We start from the raw sequence: 22,621 nt of genomic DNA, 5'->3' as shown, positions 1-22,621 counted from the left end.
ATCAGGGTGTCTAATAAACCGAAAAATCGGGAATCGCAAAAAAAATTTGCGCCGCGTGGACCCTAATAGCCTTAGTGATAGGCGGTGCCTCTGTCGCTCAGTCTCCCGAAAGAATAATTTATGTGCGAATTAATTTTTTTATTTTCTAGAAAATGAAGAAGTCAATCAACGTAAAAACAGGACATCATCATAGATTTGACTGGCGTCAGGAAACCCCGGAATTCGCGAAAACATTTTTGATCATGGAATTCATTTTAGGACCATCTAGTTTATTCATTTGTGTTTGGCGAATTGGGAATTTTGTGAAAAATCATAGAATTCGTTATTTCTCAGAGGAAGGGACGTAAATCCACCTTGGATTACAAAATTGACTCGGACGCGGAGATCAATAGCGCCTTCGACTTCGAAGGTATGCACACGCATAGTCCAGAACGCAGAACGCGAACTGGCGCCTACAAACCTAACGGGATACTTCACGCATTGCGCAACGCTTGAAGTATCCCGTTAGGTTTGTAGGCGCCTATGCGCGTGTCAAGCTGGTTGCCTGCCGCGCCGCAACGCTTTAAGCAACTATTTCGCGTCGGAGGCGTTGCGCAGTATCCTTCAAGATTGAAGGCGCACGAAATAACTAGTTAAAGAGGACTTTCAATTTTGACTGCATCTGTTACTGAAAAATGTTTAATTTGGCATTGGAACGTTTCCTAGGGTCCCGCTTTTGTTTTCATCTTATCATATCCGTACAGTGTACACATGAACATATGTTTTTATCTGCTCCTAGAGTCTGTTCTCTTTCATGACTTGATTCATGAATGAAATGGTTGAGAGGGTAGTAGTAGTATGCATTTATTTTTGAGGTGGTTCCTGTCATTTAAATGAGAAGAAAAAAATGTGGACATTACATGTCCACAATTTGGACAATTTTGGACATATTTATGGTTGGACATTAAATCATGTGGACTTCATAAAGACTGGACTTAACGTTTAGTGGACATAAATAGCGGTGGACATTTATCTGATGGACGAAAAGTAGGTGGACATAAAGTCCTGGAAGCGGCATATCCACACCTTAGCGATTGGCTAAGCAATTTTTTGCAAAACTTTGCATTTAATTAGAACGACAATCGTATAAACTTTTTGCAAGGAATCCCCAATACGTCTTATAAAAATGCAATTCTTGATCGGAAATTATGCCATGCTGATGCGCAATTATGCTCTTTCTTGTGAGAAACGATAAATTCGTCATTTCCCACACGAATAAATGTAACTTCCTTTCAATGTTGCCAAATTTCTTCATACGGCGTTCTTCTTCGGTGGGGTAGCATTTTCCGTGAACTGCCTATACAAATTCCCAGAGAATCTAATTTTCCAAATCTGAAAGATCGCAACAATGCTGCTCGACGGAGAAGAGAGTAAAGTCATCGGGAGCGTGCACCGACTGCACCGCGCGCGTCCGCGAGTACAGTGCACGGTGCAGTGTGCAATGCTCACACTCGAAACTCGAGCGTTTAATGTATCAAATGACACAAATTCCAAACAAATCAACTCGGCTGGAGCTCGACGCCTCCGCGCGGGCGGATGCAGCCTGCACGGCACGTGAGGTGTGCGGGCTGCGGGGGGCTCGCGCCGCGCAGGGTGTTTACAGTTTCCTCGACGGCACGGCGCGGGCCGCTGTCGTTCCATCTCTTGATTGCATTCCTCTGCCCTCGTTGGCACTTGCCGCGATTGCGATTGCGATTCCACGTCAGCTTGCCTGTTTCCGTCCGGAATGGCCGAGCGTTCGAGTGTCCGCTTCACGCCGGGCACGGACGTTATAACGTCGGCCCTCCAGCGTGTCTCAATTTCCACGTGACCCCTGCGCTGCGTATAACTCCATGCTTTCCGGGGTGTATGTGGAAATGCAGATACGTCCTTCGTACTACCGTGCAATCACAGTGCCGGCTATTGTTCGCCAGTCACGCTCGTTCTCGCCGATTCTGTCGTGTTGCGCAAGAGGGCCGTAAGTCCATTTCTCTATGAGCCACGGTTAGCTCTTGCAGTTACTAAGCGTGAATGATCGATTATCGAGATTTACCCATTGGAAGCTGCGGTAAAGAATCGATTATTTAGGCGTTTGTTGCGAACATCCTGTTCATCGATTCTTTTCTGTAGGTTTAAATGGCAGAGCAATCGATGTATCGCAAAGCACTTCACGCAATGGAGCCCACGCTTTTATGTGTCTCAAGGCTCATCCTTTTCTTTCTCCCTCCCCCCCCTCTCTCTCTCTCTCCGCTTTCGTGATTTTTTTTCGCGAACCGGCCCCTCCCCTCCAGGATTCGCAAATGGACACTTCAGTAAGAGTGTCCGCGATGAGCTGTCTTTGTTAATTTTATGCGAGCCCTCCCTCCTCCCTCCCCGAAATTCAAAATGAGCTCTTTCAAAAAAGTGTCCTTTGATCGATTAGTCGTATTTTGGTTAATTTTTCACGAGTGCTTTTATTTTCATTTTTTACCCCTTGATTCACAAATGTACATTTTCATAAAGGTGTTTGTAAATCAGTTAGTTGTATTTTTATAAATTGTTGCGGGTTTGAAATGATGACATGAATAGTTTTTTTAATGGGATCCCCGTCAAAATTACAGGAATGTTATATTCAATCCTTTTTTCGAGAAACATTTAATGGAATCTTTGGGTAGGTATTTCTAAAAAGTATGTCTGATTAGGTCAAATAATTGTAGATAGGAAAATTTGCAAAGTGCATGAATCAGTACAACAACCGGTTGAAATAAATTATTTTCTCCTTAGAATGGTATGAGACGGTGACTCTTTTTTGATGGTATCAGCTATTATGAATAATCAGTTGGACTACATTTTGCAATTAGAAACTGCAAATTTTGGCTTGGTTTAGAAACATCATACAAACCATTACCTCCCATATGCACATAAATGCACATTCTATAATGTAGTCCAATTCATAAGCTGACGTAAATCTCTTCAAATAAGGAATATGCAATAAGATACCATAAAATTTTTGTTTAAAAAATTATCGCCTTTATCACCGTTCTGAGTGTCAAAAGTGACCATATAATGGAGACAGATTCGAAAAAAAAAATCGAATAATCATTCATGAATCAAAAATAATAATTAAAAAACAAAAAATACATTTGAGTATAACTCAGTCTTAACGAACCCAGACGTTACCCGTCAAAAACTGTCTCTGCATTTTCAATCAACAGGATTTTTCCAGCGTATAATTCGAGGTTGTTTTTATTTTCATAAATGCTTTCATTCTAAACCCCTGGAAGAAGACGAACATCGAAAAAATAAAATGAGCGTTAAAAATTGGAAAAACGATAAAAATACACGAAACATGGAGTCATTCTCGTTTAATGAGCCCCGATGTGGCCCATCAAAAACTGTCTCTAAATTTCCAGTCACGAGCTCTTTTCCAGCGTGTAATTCGAGGTTGTTTTCCAGGAGTGCTTTCATTTCAACCCTTTCCTTCCAGCCGGGGATTTTCTCAACCTTTTTATTTCCCGAGGATCCTTTCACGTCCCGAAACGTAGTCTGTGTGAATAATTTAGGAGCGGAATCCTTGATATTTTTTGAATCCGAGCTCGGCTCCCTTTGCGGTGCGCTCCCTTGTTTTTAATTAGGAGAGTAACAGTCGAAATTATAAATTAATACCTTAATTTGAGGTCTGACTCGAGCCCGAGGGCCGGAGGTCACGAATAAAAGAAGGAAAACACGGAGGATGGGGCCGAGGTGGGGGCGAGGGGGGGGGGAGGAAAGAAAACAAGGGTGGGCAACATTTTAAATACTGCTTTCCAGAGCTCACCCGCGGTGTTGTCAAAGTTTCCTCCGAGTTTCGATCATGGTGTGTTGAACCTGAAAGAAATCAAAAAATTCCGGGGTTTGTGGGGAATGAAAACATCCGAAAAACCAGGGAACGAACGATATCCAAAAAAATCAAATTTCAAAAATATCCGGAAAAATCAAGGAAAAACATCCGGAAAAATCAAGGAAAAATAGCCGGAAAAATAAGGGAATGAAAAATGTTCAGGAAAGCAGGGAATGAAAAATCTAGAATAATCAGGGGAAAATATCCAGGAATGAAAAGTATCTGGAAAAGTCAGGAAATGAAACATACCCCGAGAAATCAGAGAATTTGTAAAAGGGAATGGGTGTTAGAAATCGGGAACAACTTCCCTTTCTTTTTCTGCGATATCAAATTATTAAAATTGGTGGTCTGTGTCGATTTTAACCTAAAGTATTAATCAAAAGATGAAACGGTTGATTTTTCCACGAAATGCTGTGAAAAATCTCATATCTTTTACAGCAAAAAATTGGCATTTTCAAGACGAATGAACATGTTCATAGCACCTTTGGAAAATATCTATTTGCAAATTGAATCTGTATTGCAAAGAAGACTGTTTGGAGTATGTAATTAAAAATTCTATTGATTCTTCTTGTGTGTGGTTCTACGCAAAACAACATTTGCCCAGAAATTTCACAGCTCTAATTTCGTAAAAAAATTATATTCTGAAATCAATTTTGCAAGTTTGGTACGGAAGTTACGTGCCTCCGTTTGGGCTTGACCAAATGTGAGTATCTAGAGAGAAAGAATGTCCCTTAAACACGGAGAAAATTTTTAGCAGAGCGATTTTCGTCGAATAGGTAGAAGATAAACGAATCAGATTTCCATATTTTGAAGAAAAACTCTGGTGTCCTTATAAACAAGTTCCGAGCCGTTTCGTTCATCTCTGTGCCAGGTAATGACGTAAAGTTGGCCGTTATCAGATTTTTACAAGAAATATAGTTTTTCCCCCTCAAATACTGGTCAAATGGCAACACGACGTGGGTAATTTACCGAACTAATAAGTCAGTAGCGCTGAAATCCCCTTTTTGTTTTGTGTTTCATCGCGTCACATTCGTGTTGCACTCAAGAGCAACTACGAGCTACGAACTAGGATACCTACAGTGTTCCACATTTTGCATTACACTGCTGTGCCACAGGAGAACGCCGTATGAACCTTCAGGCGTTGCCAAAATTTCCTGCGATAAAATACAAATTAACAGGAAAATTTGTGAATTTTTTCTTCCAAATTTCAACGGAATTGCATACGCAATCCAATCTAAAGTATCAGAAATTTTCCACGGTAAATGTTCATATCTTCCCTTGAAAATTAATATTTTCTCCGGGAAAATTTGGCAACACCCGAATGTTCATTCGGCGTTCTTCCTTAGCAGGGCAGTATAAAACACCCTTGGAGCTCCGTCCGGCAGCGACGGGTGGTTATCGCGGAAAGCGTTGAACTTATGACATCGCCACCAGATTGTGCCGCAAATCCAGCACAATTCCCCATCTAACGCAATTCAAAATATCCTGGGCTTTCACGCCATCCGGCAACCTTGACTTATGAAGGGCTTCATCTCCCACAGTTCTCAATTTACTACGTCATGAAGCGAGCGGCAAACGCAGAGCGTTACGTTACATTTGTATGCATATAACTCGACACAATGGTGCGAATTCACATGTTGCCCAGCCATTTTCCGCCGCCCAAGTTCCTTGTTTACTTGGAGCAGTTCCTCTTTGAGGTCTGAATTAGAGATCACCTGGACGTATTTCTATCAAACGGAACTATGTGCATTAAGACATGAGCCTCCGGACCCATAAGAATATGTGCATAACAGGGCTCACGTCATCATGCACTTAGTTCCGTTTGATAGAAACACGTCCGCCTCTGATGCGAGTCTCGGTGGCTACCGTGCACTCCTGAAAATCCGTGGGAAACCGCAGAATGACTTTTCGTCGGGAAAGTAGGGCCCGAACAAAAGTGAAATAAACTCCTAAGCCCGGAGCATATAAAGTTGCTTTATAGATATCGGACAGCATTAAGTAGAAAGGAACCAAACCACATCAGCCATCGCCAAATTCAATTGGGTAATTTAATTGTTTTCATGAAAACGGTTATGCGGATTTTTGCGCGAATATCAGTGAACTTTCTGCATAGTACGAAGCGAATTCCCTTAAAATTTTCCGAGGAATCCACAACAAACGTTCCCTCGTTAAAAATTGAATTGCCCAGTTAAATTTGGCAATGGTTGATGTGGCTTGGTTCCTCTCTGCTAAACGCGGTCCAAATAGACATAACTCCATTTCAACTTTGCGAAATTTCCACTAGCAGACTGTATTTTTGCGAAGAAGCTGTTCGAGTATCCAACTGAAAATTTCATAATTTTTCTTGATAACACGCGGAAATCAGCAAAATTTTGGCTATAAACTACTCAGTCATATTCTTGTAAGAAGTTCTTTTCAGAAATTCTTGTAAGATTTTTCTGAGGGCGATTGCCGCGGGTGCCAAATCACCACAGCGGTGGTGAAAATACCAAACCACGGAACCTTGACGCGATCTTGTAAATTTTAACTCCTTTTTCATTTTTTTTTAAATACTGCTCAACTTTTTAGCGCGAATTTTTTAGGAAACATTATTTAAAAAAAAAAAAAAAAAAAAAAAAACGATGAAAGTTGCAGCAAAATTGATAGTCAGGCGCGCTTTGGAAAGTAAAATATGACAGAAGATTTGCAACGGTGCAAATCGAGATAAGTGGTTTGGTAATTTTCCATTCACCATCGACTTGATCTTCGCAGTTAGATGCCGATTCTTTCAACTATATGTACAGCCGATGGATGCGCGGAAAGGGTGAAAGTACGTTACAGCAACTGAATAAAACTATTTGTGCTTCATGGATGTGCGTGTTGCGTACAAAAAATATGAAGGCGCCCTCACTTTTCTTGCCTCTGAACTACGCGTAAAGCGCTGCGCTGCGAGCCGCGCCGGTGGCGGCAAAATATGCCCAAGAGCATGATGTGCTGTGTAAGAAGACTAGGATTTATCGGGGGAAAGTCAGGGTATCTGTTGTAGAAACCGAGAATCTCTTATTTTTCTATCGCTAAAATAACATATTTGAATCTTCAAATCATCAGGATATTAGAAAAGCTTCCATTGACTTGAATTAGATGATTTAAGCGCCAGGAACGCTTTTGGAATTGAAAATTCGACTGTGCTCCGAAGGAATAGCTGAAAAAAAAGGAAAAAATATTGTCGCTCATATTTGGAACTTTGAAGCGTTAGGTACATAGTTTTTCGTAAGAAAATCCCTGGGCACACGGAAAAAAATATTTGGTGCTTATAACCAGATAGTAGGTGAGATTTACCATCTTGGATTCTCAAATTCGACCCCTGTGAACAATTGCAAGATGGTTAAAAACCTCAAACCGCAATCAGGTAGGCGTTGACATCAAGATGGTAATTCGCAGCAACAGTGGTGGACGACCGCGCCGTCCTGTCTCGACGTCCAGCACAACGTTGCTGCGAAAGGCCTTCAAAGATGGTAAACTGACCCGGCTGCCTACCTTTTCCGCACAAAGTATATGATTGTGTGGGAATTTTTCCGATTATCGTTGCCGCACAAAATCATTTTCGCACAAATAATTTTCTGTAGTATGTTCGGGAGTATGGTTGTCCTGCTCAGCTGCTGTGCGATGTTGCCAGATTTTTGAGATCTGATTTGTGCGAAAATGATTTTGTGCGGCAACGATAATCGGAAAAATTCCCACACAATCATGTACTTTGTGCGGAAAAGATATTCTGCCACCGGCTGACTATCTTTTCCGCACAAAGTACATGATTGTGTGGGGATTTTTCCGATTATCGTTGCCGCACAAAATCATATTCTGCCACTGGCTGACTATACCTATCTGAATGTTTGGTGTATCAATCATGTAAGCAAGGAGAACCTAATATCTTAGTGGGAGAAAACTTTCATCGGGAAACTCACTCGTCAGGGAATGAGATGCTGAAAATCAAGAAATGAACGTGGTCAAGAATTCTTGGCACCATGCTTAAGACTGAATTTTCTCCAGATTTCACCCTGAGAATTCAGATAAGTCGTATCAAAGTGCGAAAAATGCGTTGTTCATTAATCAAATTTGTTTTCCTTTGTTTCAGGGACACATAAAGAGATGCTGCACGTGAGGTATCTCATCGTGGGCTTCCTCGTGGCGCTGCTCTTGCGGGAGGCCGCTCCTGCTCCTTGCTGAAATTGAGTAAGTCCAATTTCAATTTCGCGCCGTCATCGCCCGAAAAACAGACCCCTTCGGCAATCGTTAATCAAACCCAACATTCCTTGTCCCACCACGGCCGTGGAAAAATTCTCCTTGGGGGCAGTCAAGAATGGGCCTGTTGCAAACTTTTGCTAGTGCAAAAATAAGAGTTGTTACTCGTAGAGAGTGTCTTAAAAATCACGATGAGCGCATCGGTAAAGTCTGAAATGCACTCCTTACTTCACAATTGAACGTATTTCTGCCAAACGGAATTATGTGCACTAAGACATGAGCCCTGAGACCGGCATAAGAATATGTGTATAACAGGGCTCACGTCATAATACACATAGTTCCGTTTGATAGAAATACGTCCAATTGGCGTAAGAAATTTGCGTTTTTTCGAGCTTCCCGCTTCAAAAACAATACCACGGCACAGGTGCACATTTCGTCAGAGGAGTCGTTCCATTCAACCCTTTTGCGATTGCAATACCCAACATAGCCAACGCTTCCGCACACAAATCGGGAGCACCAGGTCATCCAAAGCGGATCTTTATCAACGCGAAGAAATCGTGAATGTGACCACGCTGGGTTGTTAACAAATGGTTAGAATCTCGTCCAGGCACAAATGTTTTGGCGGATTGGCATCGGTCAGGTTGAATATTGTGTAGTATCCTAGTGCATAGGAGCTGGATAGAACATGTCCAACGAAATATTCACTTGTGCCGTAATGTCGTTTTTATTGCGGAAATTAGCTCAAAAGAACGCATATTTCTTACGCAGATTGTGAAGTTAGGAGTGTATTTGCAACTTTGCCAATGCGTTCATCGTGATTCTTGAGAAATTTACTGATAGAAATAACTCATAGCTTTGCTCTAGCAAAAGTTTGCAACAGGCCCATTAGACTGACTTAAGGTCCAGATACACTTGTGAGTTACAAGCGCTTGTTGAAAGTGAAACACCAATATGCAAGGAGGATTTCGCTAGTTCGATGTCGAGCGATCGAAATCCTGGTCCTATGTATGGAATTATGCAAGAAACATGATGGTGCTAATGTTCAATTCTAAAATATACTTTTATGCACAAGAAAGCTCCAAGCCAGGATATAAGGACATGAGAAATCTCGTGTCGTATCCCTCATCATATGTGCTGGGTAAGTGGGTACCAGTTCCACAGGATAAGATTGGTATGAACAATTTTAACCAAAAACAGCCCAATTGTATTTCTTGTTGCCTATAAATTTTCTCCCGTATTTTATTCTTTTTTTTAACAAAAAAAACCAAGTTATATAACATCTGAAAACATTCCGTCCATTTCTTCTTCACTATACATAAAACATACTCGTACAATTTCTAGTACAATATTTTTTGTTAACGTCATCAATAAAATATTATTTTGCACCCCCTGGAATAATTTCCTGACTGAAGTTGCAGGAGTTCAGTTAACTACAAAGGCAGTAAAATAATGCAAATTGTGAGCATTTGATGTGTTCTGATGCTGTCTTAGTACTATTTTCTTTCGATGCCCCATGCAAAATTGTTGATTTCTCGCTCTTTAATTGGGAACATCTTTTTAACCAACCGGCATGTGTGTTTGGATGAAAAATATTGTAGGAGCGTCTCATAGACGAACCAATTTTTACATAATTTCTGGTTAATACGATATTTTCTGAGTTTAAAAACTTTACCACCTGGAAAATAATGGATCATCAGGAAATCCTTTTATCTTACTCACCTTATTTTCGGACTGATAAAATATTTGTTGATGAAATCTCATTCCTGTTTTTTCCTTCTTTTTTCAGATGAACAAAGGAGCAACTGTACAACTCTCGATTCGTCAAACCAGGCACTTGAAAAGTGACTTCTGCGGCTGTACATAAACCAAAGTTTTTTCTTTTTTATAATATAAATATTTAATTATGTACATAAAAGTTATGTTTACCAAGTTTGTAAAAAATTGTTAAATATGTGAATGCCATAGTATTAAATAAGAAATTAAAACCCCTTTTTTATTAAACCCGCATTGGTATGTGTTTTTCTAACTTCCTGATCTGACGAGTAGATTCGTCAATCGTATCACTCAATTCCATTCTCAATTGTTTACCTACCACTGAATAGAAGTTTTCTATGTTTCGACGTGTTTTTTTTTTTGTAAAATTTAATGAGGAAATATGTCTTGAGGAAGTTTAATTCCCAACCCATCTGGTGGTCTTTTCTTCATTGATTGGCAGGATACGATGTGAGATTATAATTGGAGCTCAATTTCAGAGGATTAAGCCAAGTCTGGCACACTCAGATAAGGAAATAAACAGAGAGGTTTTTTCATCAGAAGTTTCTAATTAGTCGATGAAGATTTCGGGGAGCTCCTTGCTCTGAGCTCGGGGGCGATCGCAGAAAGGCTCCGCTTCTGATTCCTTGGGAAAGCGTTCAACTCATACTTTCGCCGAACTACCCAAAGATTCCAAGCAAAGATCACGCCTTTGAGCTTCGCCTTCGCAAATCTCAAATCGCAGCCTTTCTACCGGACCGACGCACAAAGGGCTCATTACTAAGATTTATGAACAAAGTGATAGACCAAGAGAACGATGAAACAGAGCGAATTAGTTGCCTGTAACAACTGGCGGAGCGTAACAGTGAACGTAGAAAAATTGACGCTCCTTCAATTTTGTGGGTCTGCAACGAGCACAGCCTTAGAGTTCGAATAGTCGCATGCAGACGCCTTCGCAATCAGCACCGCGCCATGCCAGTTAAACGAGAATGATGTATCCGCATACACGCACTGGAACATACAAAAAACGAACTTTGATCTTAGCGTGCTGATTATTGGCATCGATAGACAATGCTGTAGACAAAGAGGACGAAGAATAAATGGAACGATCTTATCGGTTTAACATGTGGTTGTCATAGACTAAGGAGGGAAATGATGGACCAACCACGGGGTTTCTCATGGGTTGCCGCATTAGTTAGTCTCTCATTTACATTTTTTGACAATTGAATTCACTCGCGTCCGCCAGTAGGATCGATCCATTTTTTCTTCTTAGTCTATCGCTATGTCTATCGATTTCAATATTCAGCCCGCAGCGCACTAAGTCAATGGGAACAGGTCGAGCATGATTTGAAAAAGTGAAGAAGCCTATAGAAGTTTAAACGCAGTTCTATTAATTTTCACATAACATTTTTTCCAAGAAGCACACATTAAAATTCAAAATTTGACTGAATAAACATAAAAATTTCAAGTTTTAGTAAAAAAATTCCGTGTCTGGCCTCTTACAAGGGCTTGCTCGACTGTGCGGCGTGGGCCGGGGCCGACGCAATTATAATGATGGAGGGGCCTCTAAGATACAGACTTCGATCCGTAATTGCTGCCTATTCAAACTTTTAAAACAAGGAAAACAAACGAGTGAAAGAAAATTGATGAATGGAGAATCATTAATACTGAAATTCGCCGTCGGGCGCATTCAGTCTCGAGGGGAACTTTGATACGGCTACCTTCACGCGAATAACTTTAATAGTCATGTACCTAATAGTTACATATACGCTTATATACTCTTCCTAGATGCTCATTTATCCGAGAAGAGGAAAGAAGGGGGGGAGTATGGTAGAGGAAAGACGGATAGAGAGGCTCTCTAGTGTTTTATTTGATAGAATGCATTCAAAATCCATCATTAACGAGAGGTTAAATGGAGCCAGAACCAAGTTCGCTAAGGACTTTTCTTCTCCCCATTCGTTCTTTATTTTGTTTCTCCGACGGTGTAAAAAAGAAACAAATAGTGTAGACCTCCGTCTTTCAAAATTTCCACGCTTCGAATCTGGCCTGGAGTGAGCCGGGAGTTGCGTGCATACTGCCATGCCAAGGAAAAACGCCGTTTGAACCTTCAGGCGTTGTCAAATTTCTTTCGATAAAACACAAATTTCCTGGTAAACTTATGAATACTTTCCTTCCAGTTTTTCAGATAGTACGACGGTGAAACTACCAAACCACGTATCTCGTTTGCGGTGTTTAAAAATCTCCGCTCACATTTTATTTTTTTGAAGTAGACCAAATCAATATCATTCTTTGAAATTTTCACGGAATTTTCTCCGCACGAAGAGGAAAAATCTTGGAAATTTTCAAGACTGGATGTTGAGTAGTTTTTCATTTAAAAAATAAAGTATGACAGGAAGTCTGCGACGTCGCAAACCGAGATGCGCGGTTTGGTAGTTTCACCGTCGAGTATTGTTCGCAATTTCACCTAAGGTTCATGAAAATTTCAGGGAAAAATATTCATACCTTTTCCCAAAAATAAACATTTTATCGAAGGAAATTTGGCAACTCTCGAATGTTCATACGGCGTTCTTCCTTAGCCTGGCAGCATACTTCTAAGTTTATTGAAAAATGAAAGTGTTGCATATAACAATGAGAATTGGACGTATTTCTACCAAACAGACCTATGTGTAAGTGAGAAATATGGGGTATGCTCGTTAGTTCTCTTTGCGTAGGAGTGAATGAGAATAATAAAGCGCCAGTGACGTCAGCGGCAATGATCGAGCTGGGGAGCGAGGAGCGCGATCTTCGTCTGGGCGCTTTAACTCATGAGCCCTGTTCACAACGCTCTTTTGCCATGCCCGCGGCTCATGAATCCCGCATTCAGTTGGCACATAGGTCTGTTTGATAGAATGCAATATCCCGCTTTTCTAATTCTTCAAAAGGAATCACGCCCACTTTTACATTGTTTCTTATACAGATTTCTAGAGCACACCCCATATTTCTCACCTCCACATAGGTCTGTTTGGTAGAAATACGTCCAATTCATGCCATTGCTTGTGGGTGAACTATGCTCTGTGCAATATACCCGTGATATTTTTACGCTCGAACTTCTCTGCTTCGTCGAAAAAGAAAGTACTCCATATTGATGGTGATTTTTTTTAACATTATTTGTATGGACCTTTCGCCAATTAATTTCTATAATTGGATTACATTTTGCAATAAGGAACTACTAGTTCTGGCTCATTTTAGAAACAACATACATGTCATTGGTTCCCCTGTGCAGAAAGACGATTTTATGGAGGTGTCAGGGATAGTGGTTCCTTATTGCAAAATGTAATCCAATTGTAATGATTTAAATTTAAATTTTTTAAATCTTGTCTTTATAATTCAAACCTTTAGGCAAAAAAAAAAAAAAAAAAAAAAAAAAAAAAAAAAAAAAAAAAAAAAAAAAAAAAAAAAAACCTGTACATACCACCAAAGGCAAATAGTTAAATCAGGCATTTTGTCTGATGCCTAGGCAAATAGTCAAATATTCTCAACTAGATTGAAATTTTGATTTTTTACTCTAATTTTAGGCAAAGTAGTTGAAAGAATTGATGTTGAAAGAAAAAAAGAAAGAATTCTCTGTAAAAATATGCAGCATACAATAGTATTTTAAACGATTTTAAGATCCTGAATGCACACACCGCATGAAATTTTCAGCACCACATAAAAAAAAGAATTCTTAAAAATTTAACATTTAAATGTGCTAAAGGCATGTAAAAAGGAAGGAACAAGGAGAGTTCGCGAATTTGAAGAGCTATTCTTCCCAAAATATTGTAAACCCGCGAACTCCTCCCCATAAATTTACAGAATTCCATAAACTGTCAAAATCTGACTATCGACCTAGGCGTTTGATAAAATGCCTGATTTGACTATTTGGCTTCGACATATACACCATCAGTTTCCCTAAGTGTTTTTTCGGATCACCTGAGAATTGTAATTCCCAATTGAGAAATACAGTCCAAGTATAAGGAGGCGGATGGATGAGGTCAAGAAAAGCGGCTGGAGAGAACAAGAACCGGTAAGAAAAATCGCCCGGGGGAGGGAGAGGAAGGAGGCGTGTAAAAATATCCGGGAGCCAAGTCAACGGGAGTCAATCTTCCCGTCCAGGTTTCCCGTCCAGGCTCTCAGCTCTTTCCGGGTCGGACACGCCGTCCTACGCAAAACTCCACTCGAACATGGTCCACGCTCAGCACGTTCCCTTACACACGTCACAGCTCACTCAAGAACGCAGTGACTTCCTTCTTCCCGCGGGAGGAGGGAGGGAGGGGGGGGGGGGGTCACCGAAGAAAAGCAACTCCGCGACCTAATCATTAATTCCGAGTTTTTCTTTTTCCCGGGCCTTTTCATTTCCGCGCCCGGCGACGTGCGAGAGCCTTTCGCGCGCGTCGCGTTTATCGACGTTTTCATAGCGCTTTAACTTCGGACAAAGCTTTTTCACACTTCACGTCGGAACTTGTAACGGAGAGACGTGGAGGGTCGGGGGGGGGGGGGGGGGGTCGTGACGCGCCGCGCTGAGAAAAATGGAGCTGCGTCGGGCTCGGAAAAGCGTCCGGACGACATTTCACCCCGAATGCATCGACGCGCCGCGACGCACAGTCAGGGAAAATCGGGAAAACGGGGAAATGTCAGGGAAAATGACGAACATGTCAGGGAAAATTTTTGTTAAATCACCTTCATTTGCTTTCTAGGATGGGCTAGAGGTTTCGAACAACACATTTTGCCTGAAAACTATTTTCAATTATGCCACCTTAACCATCCGTCACATCTTCAATTGTCAGAGAATTTCGCCAAAATATGTCAGGGAAATGTCAGAGAATTTTATTCTCTAAATTCCGTGGCAACTCTGTGCACAGTGGAAAAAGCTAGTAGAAGAGGTCGGACGTGTAATTTTTGGCTAAAATTTCAAATTTTGATGTTCATTCCGTCACAAATTCAATATGAACAGGTGTTTATGAAGGAAAATTTCACGAAAAAACTAACGGAACCGCTCCCAGACTTTTTTTTTATCACATTTTCGAAAATATATGCATTCAAAGTTTCGAGATTTCGTCCGACTTGTCCTGTTGACTCGGTCCAGTGAGCGCCGCGCGGGTCCATTGCGAGGGGCCATCTTTTCTGATGGGAAACGGAGTCGATCGAATCGCTGTGAGGAGAGAAATACGAGACCCAGTGAAATACTAGCGTACTAAGTAAAATAAGAACTGCGTCTTTACTTAGCACAGCAGAATAGCGATCGTCTGAAGATCTACTGAAAATAGGGTGGTATTGCCTAGAAATAAGGGAAGGCATGCTTATTGCTTAGCGGTAGGCCTCACTCAACTTTACAAATCTGCCATGTCACAAAAGAGAGCAGTATGACAAACTTTTCGAAATCGAGTTTTCCTCTGCATGCCGTCTATCTAATGTAAACGAAGTAAATTTGTATGCTTACACAGCGAAACTCGCCGTATACTTGCAAAATACGAGGATTGTTAGACTGTATACTAAGTGTTCACAGAAATTGCCGTCATTTCCGATAAAATTAGTGATATTACCTTATCAGCCTCAATAGACTTGTACTAACTGCCTCCTTGTGCGAAATGACAGCCTTTTCCGCTGACGTCTAATCTCAAAATTAGTCTGTGAAATAATGAGCCAGTTTTAGGGTCAGGCGTTGGTAGAGAAAGCTAGCATTTCGCATATGATAGAAAATATAACACACGTTGAACACGTTATTAAACAAGCATACAAAAGATTGTACGTATACGGCTGACTTACGTCACATTTCCAAAAAATCATGTCTGAGTAAGTGCCTTTGTACAGTTAAAGAGCAAACTTTAACATAGTCTTCCTCGAATTTTCCATTTTCGTCCTTAAATTTTGAATTGCTCTCAAAGGGCTAATTCTTAGGATTTTGAGGTGTTTTTTGAGCCCAATGATGCAGATTTAAACCAAAATACTAACTCTGGCTCATCCATAAAAACACGTATCTACATCGAGAAAGTAAAAACATACCTGTTGTTTCTTTATAATACTTAATACTAGTTACTAGTTCTTAATACTAGTTGTTTATTGCAAAATTTGGTCCCCTCTGAACTGTTAACTTACTTTACTTTTCTTTCACCTTAATGCAAAAACATTTTTCAATACGGAACTACAAGTTTTGGCTCATCTTACACACGACGTATGTGTCATTACCATTCTTATGCACATAAGTAGGGTTATAGGACATTTTGTCAACGATTTTTTGTCCGCGCACCTGTTTTTTCCAGTAATTTACGTCCACGCGTTTTTTCGACGCGGGAGTTTTGGTCCAAGTGCCAGTTGAGACCCAAGATTAATTGGCCCACATGTAAATACAAACGACAATTGCTCACGAAGTGTTAGGATGAAAATGTATGTCTTGGAAGAATGAGGGTTTGCTTGCTTCTTTGTTTTGTCTGTTTGGTCCAACGGAGAATAATATGTAGTTGAGAGTTTAGGTAAAAATGGGGGAGCGTCAATTCCATGAGACAAAATTCACTAAAACTCTCTACACCTCTTTGGTGTAACAGGACTTAATTATCTTTCAAGAAATTCCCACCTTGTTATACCTGACCCGGATAAACCTCTATATTTGCCTTAGCTAAAGGCTCTTAGATTTTTCCTGTGTACGATAAGTATCTTGATTTATTTTGCGAGTAAAGATCTGTACTTTTAAAGGATGCCTGTCATTCTTAGTACGTTCAATTTCGTATAATACTGTGAAACTCCTCTGTTGTGAAATAGTTGCTTCAGGCGCCGCCGCACGGCGGGCGGGCGGACGGGCAGTCATATCAGCGCGAAACGCGCTAAACGCGCTTTGGCGCCTACAAACCTAAATGGATACTTCAAGCATTGTGCAAAGCGTGAAGTATCCACTTAGGTTTGTAGGCGCCAGCGAGTTTTTCGCGTTGGTGGCACGCCGATCCGCTCTGTTAGGCTTTAATATTTATACTCGCATAGTCAGCGTTCTTTAACTCATGATTTTGAAATGTTTGCACACTCTGTATTGATTTTTCTCATTTAAATTAATGGGGAAAAAATATGTATCAATTTACCAAAGGATAATAATAATATAATGTGTGTGTTTTTTTTTTAAAATATTGGTGGTTCTGTGTCAAATTTAATGATTTTCAAAGCACTCCAATTTTTTTTTTTATTGTGCTGCAACGAGGTGTACGCGCAACCAAACGCTCAAAATTTGACGTATTTGACTCTAAAATATAGATGTACAAATGGGTTAAAACTAAAGCTTGCGTGCTTCTTGGTTTTTTCCCTCTTTTATACATTTTTGCAGTTTCTGTCGGCACAATTGCGGCTCATTGAGATTAATGTCGCTTGGAAAAGGTTTTACAAATATTTGTCACGGTTTAAAAATGTAAATGTTTTCAATGACAATTTAAAAATATGATTCAAAAGGAGAAAGTAATTACATTTCATGTAGAAAATGAGCAACCATAACAACCTCCTTCACTCTCAATTTCTCATTTCCATATTGTCAATATAATTTTACATACGGCCTAAAATATAACGCTTGGACCAAGTCACCGTTGCCTATTTTACTTGTGGGTATAAACTACTGGACAAAAAAGGTGCACGGACAAAAAATCGTTGACAAAATGTCCTGAAACCGATAAGTGGTATTGCAGATGAGCCAGAAATAGTAATTCCCAATTGCAAAATGTAGTCCATTTAGTCTACCGGCTTTTAATCGGAGTGTATCGTAGTATCCGCTCTCAAATCTAGCCAGACCGGAAAAAAAACTATTAAAAGCCGTTCATAAATCTCAAATCCGGGTGACAAATAATATGGTTCCGTTCTACCCGATGAAATCGGGTCGATTGAGCAAAAACTACGAGAGAGAACGATGCCATGCTGAGGAAAATCACCGTATGAACATTTGAGAGTTGCCAAATTTTCCTCGATATGACATGTATTTTTGACGACGTTCATGCATATTTCCCCTCGAAATTTTCAGGTATCTCTGATTAAATTGTGAAAAAAATCGTCTGAGAATTTTGGGACTGAATATTCACAAATATCCCCGTGGATTCCGTCTTTATCGAAGGAAACTTGGCAACGTCTGAAGGCTCATACGGCGTTCCTCCTTAGCGCGGGAGAACGGGTGAGCTCATAACTCTACCCGGGCAACATTGTTGAAAACAAACTCGTGGCGGCGGGCGTCGTAAAAACTGAGGAGCGGCGAGTAAATAAAATTAAGTCGAAAATATGCACGCATCAGCGAAGAAGTTGCCCGGAGAAGTATTTATGCTAAAAGGAACTAAGTCGCAGGCAAACCCTATGGACGTAGGTTCTTTTAGCAGGAATACGTCCCGATGAAGTATCCTGCGACGATAAAATCCGTGATCGGGATTAAAGTCCCCGGATACTAAATAGTTTTTATGGCAGTTTGTTCTGCTTCCACCCTCCCCTCCCGCCCTGGCGACGTTTTCTTATCATTTTTATTCAATTACGTGTCGCTACCACGGATCCTCGCTCAACCCTTCCGCGTCCCGTAACCTCTCTTCGTATCGGGCCCGGCTCCTGGGGGTGGATCTAATTTGCATTTTTTTCGAGAGCGGGTCGTGGTTACGGTCGAGAGTTTCAAAATGGTATGTCGATAACGAAAATTGAAAACAAGGATTTTTATCATCTTGGTATAGGTACCGATTTTAAGTCGTCGTTTTGCATACAAAAGAGCGTAAACGGATTTAGACGTTGCCAAATCTCCTCTCGTAAATAGTTTCCATACCAAAAAAGTGTTGGGCATTTCTTGTTGAGAATTTCACCGATTGTTCCTCTGATTGCCCGTAATAATCAACATTTCGTACGAATATCGCCCAGTCATATTTCTATCAATATAGAATTTTTTAGTCAGATTTGCTACCTTTGAATGAGGATAGGGTCCTTTGTCTGGGAAACGACAAAGTGCGGTGAGATGATCAAATTGTGTCTGTAATATTTTATTTATAATATATTATAATAATATTTATACTTATATTAACCATCAAATTTAGTACACATCGGTTATATTCATCATACATATAAATATGAAGAAGCTAAACAAATTAATAAACTAAATAAACTAAATAGATTGATAAAACTAGAGGGTAAGTATATAAACCTAGGTATAAAATTAGGTATAATAGGTATTATAAAACTTGATCAAGCTCTATAGAATGGAATGCTGCAGGACCAAATAGTCGAGAGGATTGAACGAAAAAATAAACAAAAACTACCAAAGACTATCCAGTGTTAACAATACTTTGATGCACTTGACTAAAAGGACTGTGGTGTTTAGTGAAAGGGATGTGGAACTTGATGTACACAAATACCAGTGACTTTTTTTTCTACTAATATTATGCTCGAGAAACAGTGCAGTGCATTCCAAAAGATTTTCAAGTGCGAATTTCTTGAATAGAACGGCAGAGCTACCAATAAAATTGTCTCTGCTTCTTCTTAATTTTCAAGCGGAAAATGCCACGAACAAAAACGCTATTTTCTCACATCTGATTTGAATTTGAATAGTTTTAATGCTTTCATCGTTTTGCACGAAAATTTTAGTAAGGAAACACACGTGGACTACATTTTGCAATTATTAGGAACCACAATAATTCTAGTCCATTTTTAAAAGCACTCATGTGCGTATGGGAACTGATAGTACATACGTCGTTTCGAAACTGAGCCAGATATTGTACTTCCAAAATGTAAAATGTAGTCCATATTGTGGTGCTTGATTTTAAATCCTGTCCAGTGGACCGCATTTTGCAATGAGGAACCAAACTTCCTGGTTCATCGGTAGAAGCACCCAATTGCATTGGGAAACTATTGACACATATATTGTTTCTAAAATGAGCCAGAATTTGTAGTTTTCAATTACTAAAGAGGCTAAATTTGACAATCAGTAACTAAAAATTCTAGCCCATCTGTAAAAAACACGTATGTGCATTGGAAAACTAATGGTGCATACGTTGTCTCAAAATTAAAACAGATATTGTAGCTACATACATTCATATCGCTTTTACAGCGCGACCGGGCGCTCTGTGACACCTAATTGCCACTCTTGTCCAGGCCCGCCACATCCCATCTCGGGCCCTGGTACCAGTTTTCAGGCCCGGGCCCCCAGCACAGAGGGGGGTCCGGGGGGCCTCCCCCGGGGAAATTTTTGAAATTTTAATCTATTTGGACGCATTTTGAAGCTCCTATGATGGAGATTTTCCATCAATTTCTGCAGAATAATTACGCCTTTTTGTTTACTTTCAGCACCAAATACTTTCGAATTGTTGCATTCAAAACATCTAGAAATTTTTTTTTGGGGGGGCAGATGATACTTTTCAATTCTAGGGGGAGCCGGGGCCCCCTGTACTCCCCTTTCGTACGTCTCTGGCAAGGGAGTTGAGCCATTGAAGTCGAGGATGCCTAGACAGGAGCCTCTTAGCATCCGACAACGGAAGAAAATGAAACGCAGTTACTAAAAATATCATTCTACTTATACTCAAAATCTTGAAAAAAGATAGAAATCTCTGAAAAAGAAAGAACAATTTTACAGTGCCCTAGCGTGTTTTTGAAACTTTATTCACCTTTTGCTGAATTTTTTAGGGTAATTTGTTCACTTTTCCTAACGAGACAAGGGTTACAAATGAATTCGTAGTGGTTTGTCACCTGCGTCACGGGCCCCTCCAGGGCCCGGGCCCCGGTACCAAGGACCCAGTATCCCCCCCCTTGTGGCGGGCCTGCTCTTGTCTATCGACCCAGAGATCATCTGGTAAATAGCATCTTGCAATTTCATCTTGAATGCCTTCTCCTTCTATCCACGATTTTCCTGGACGTCCCCTGCGTCTCCTCCCAGGAGGAACCCAATCTAGTACCGTCGTAGGCAATCTGTCATCCGCCATGGTACCGTCATCATATTGTAGCTCCAAATTGTAAAATGCAGTCCAAATGTAGTCCAATTCTCTCTGTTCTACAGACCGATTGCGAGTGGCTAGCGGCGGCTTAAAACAATTTTATCAAACACGTGATAAATGGCCGAACGGCGAGTTGGAGTCCATTACTTAGACGCGCGCTCAACGTCGGCGAGATTGACGGATAAATACGTCTTGAATGAAAGGCCAGAGTCCAGAGTTAATGATGAACCGAGAGCCGTGGGCCGAACTGTCGCTCTCGCTTCGGAAAATCACCCGACTCCCCCGGAATCCGCGGAGAAATCCCGAAAATATCCGGGCGGTGCGCTGCCACTGTAACCCGTGATTAATTGTCCACGACGCTGGATTATCAAAATCCATTTTTCCCGATTCCTCCCTCTTCGCTCTCATCAATCGCTCCCCCGGATAAAATCGAACTCTTTCTCCACTCAGCCTTTCTTAATTATCGCTCGCGACTGATGAAGCTAAGAAGAGGTTTTTTTTATTTTTTTTTTTCAAAGTCAATTCTTCTAATGAACTCTGGGATTTTGGCTGCTAAGTTTCGTGTTCATTGTCGTTCTTAAAACAGGTCCTTCCTCTCTATGAGACCCCATTTCGATGGTGAAAGTGCAGAAGTACGTATCTCGATTCGACAGTTTTGAGTTAGCTACGATACATAAACGTGTTGTTGAAGACGTCTTCTATCTGCCAGCGAGAGACTATAATCGAAAAAATTCAGGAAGTCACCTAAAACCGTAGAGCTTTTTTCGTGCATCTCGGGCTCAAGTGCAGAAATGCGTAACTCGTTCTGGCCCCTTCATTTGATCCGGCACGCCTTACGCACAACGCGCTCTCCTCAGTGTTCTTCGCCTACAGCATACGTAATTTGATCAGTTGTTCTGTGCTTTTATATATTTTTGGGAATTCGCTGGTTTTGAAAAGTTGCTGAATGCTTATCACTCGAGGGCACTACAGTGTCATTTCTTCATCGGTACCTTTTACTAGCGACGCGCGGCGTTCATACCCATTTTTCACTCACTGGGCCGATGCAATCATGAACTGGCGCTTCATCAGAATAGTCAATTGTATTAGAGTCACTCGAGTCAAAAAATAATTCATCTACCGTGGAGGCTCGATCCAATGGTCATAAGTGTGATTTTCTTGTTTGAGACACGTTCCTAGATGCTTCCCAGAGGGAGGGTCCGTTTAAACTATTTTGGGCGTTTTATAGCAATCAAATGCACTTCCGCACATTGGCCTGTTCCCCGCCCCCTTCTTTAAACGAATGTAACTTATTCATTCAAAATTTCCATCGCCTTGAGCGAACTCTATAAAAACTGGTAAACTGCTTCAGTGGCCACGTTATGGATGAAATGTGAATAAATACATATAGTCTCATGTCTGATTTGCGTCATGATGGTAAAATGTCCATGTATTTTTGCAATCAAAATGTCTCGTGTTTAAAGAGTCCTTAATTGATTTATGACCTGTCAATGACTGAATTGTAACGAATTATCACAATTAACTTGAACGCAATTCGTATCCATGATGTTATGCATATTTGTTTTGGTTTGAACTACCGTTCGATCTTATATTGAATGATGCAGCACTCAATCAGTCTATTACGGAAGACTTAAGGAAATACTTAGCACAGCACCTTAAAAAGGACAATTTTTGCTAGCCTAGAGTAAAATTAAGCGGTGTAAATTTGGAAGTGGGTCCCTAGAAGGAATATCACAATGATTTGTCATTGAAAGAAGTCTAAAATATGGAATAAAAAATTGTGTGATTTTGACGGACAAGTTTGTGCAGAATACAAGGATGAAGGAAGTTATTGAAAAATACA

The 22,621-nt window shown here is 40.6% G+C and overlaps 1 protein-coding gene across 1 annotated transcript in view; it reads left to right on the top strand.

Annotated features, from left to right (window-relative positions):
• The window catches only part of LOC109042038 (uncharacterized), a 503,516-nt gene extending 493,414 nt beyond the window's left edge, over positions 1–10,102 (top strand). Inside the window, exons 6-7 of the mRNA XM_019058595.2 lie at positions 7,989–8,086; positions 9,882–10,102. Of these exons, the coding sequence (XP_018914140.2) occupies positions 7,989–8,080 (92 nt within the window). The 3' untranslated portion in view covers positions 8,081–8,086; positions 9,882–10,102. The remainder of the gene's footprint in view (positions 1–7,988; positions 8,087–9,881) is intronic.
• Positions 10,103–22,621: the final 12,519 nt, after the last annotated feature.

Source organism: Bemisia tabaci, chromosome 6 (assembly GCF_918797505.1).
Source record: "Bemisia tabaci chromosome 6, PGI_BMITA_v3".
NCBI classification, from domain to species: domain Eukaryota; kingdom Metazoa; phylum Arthropoda; class Insecta; order Hemiptera; family Aleyrodidae; genus Bemisia; species Bemisia tabaci.
The sequence above is the reverse complement of the archived record's forward strand: the minus strand, read 5'-3'. Positions and strand labels throughout refer to the sequence as shown.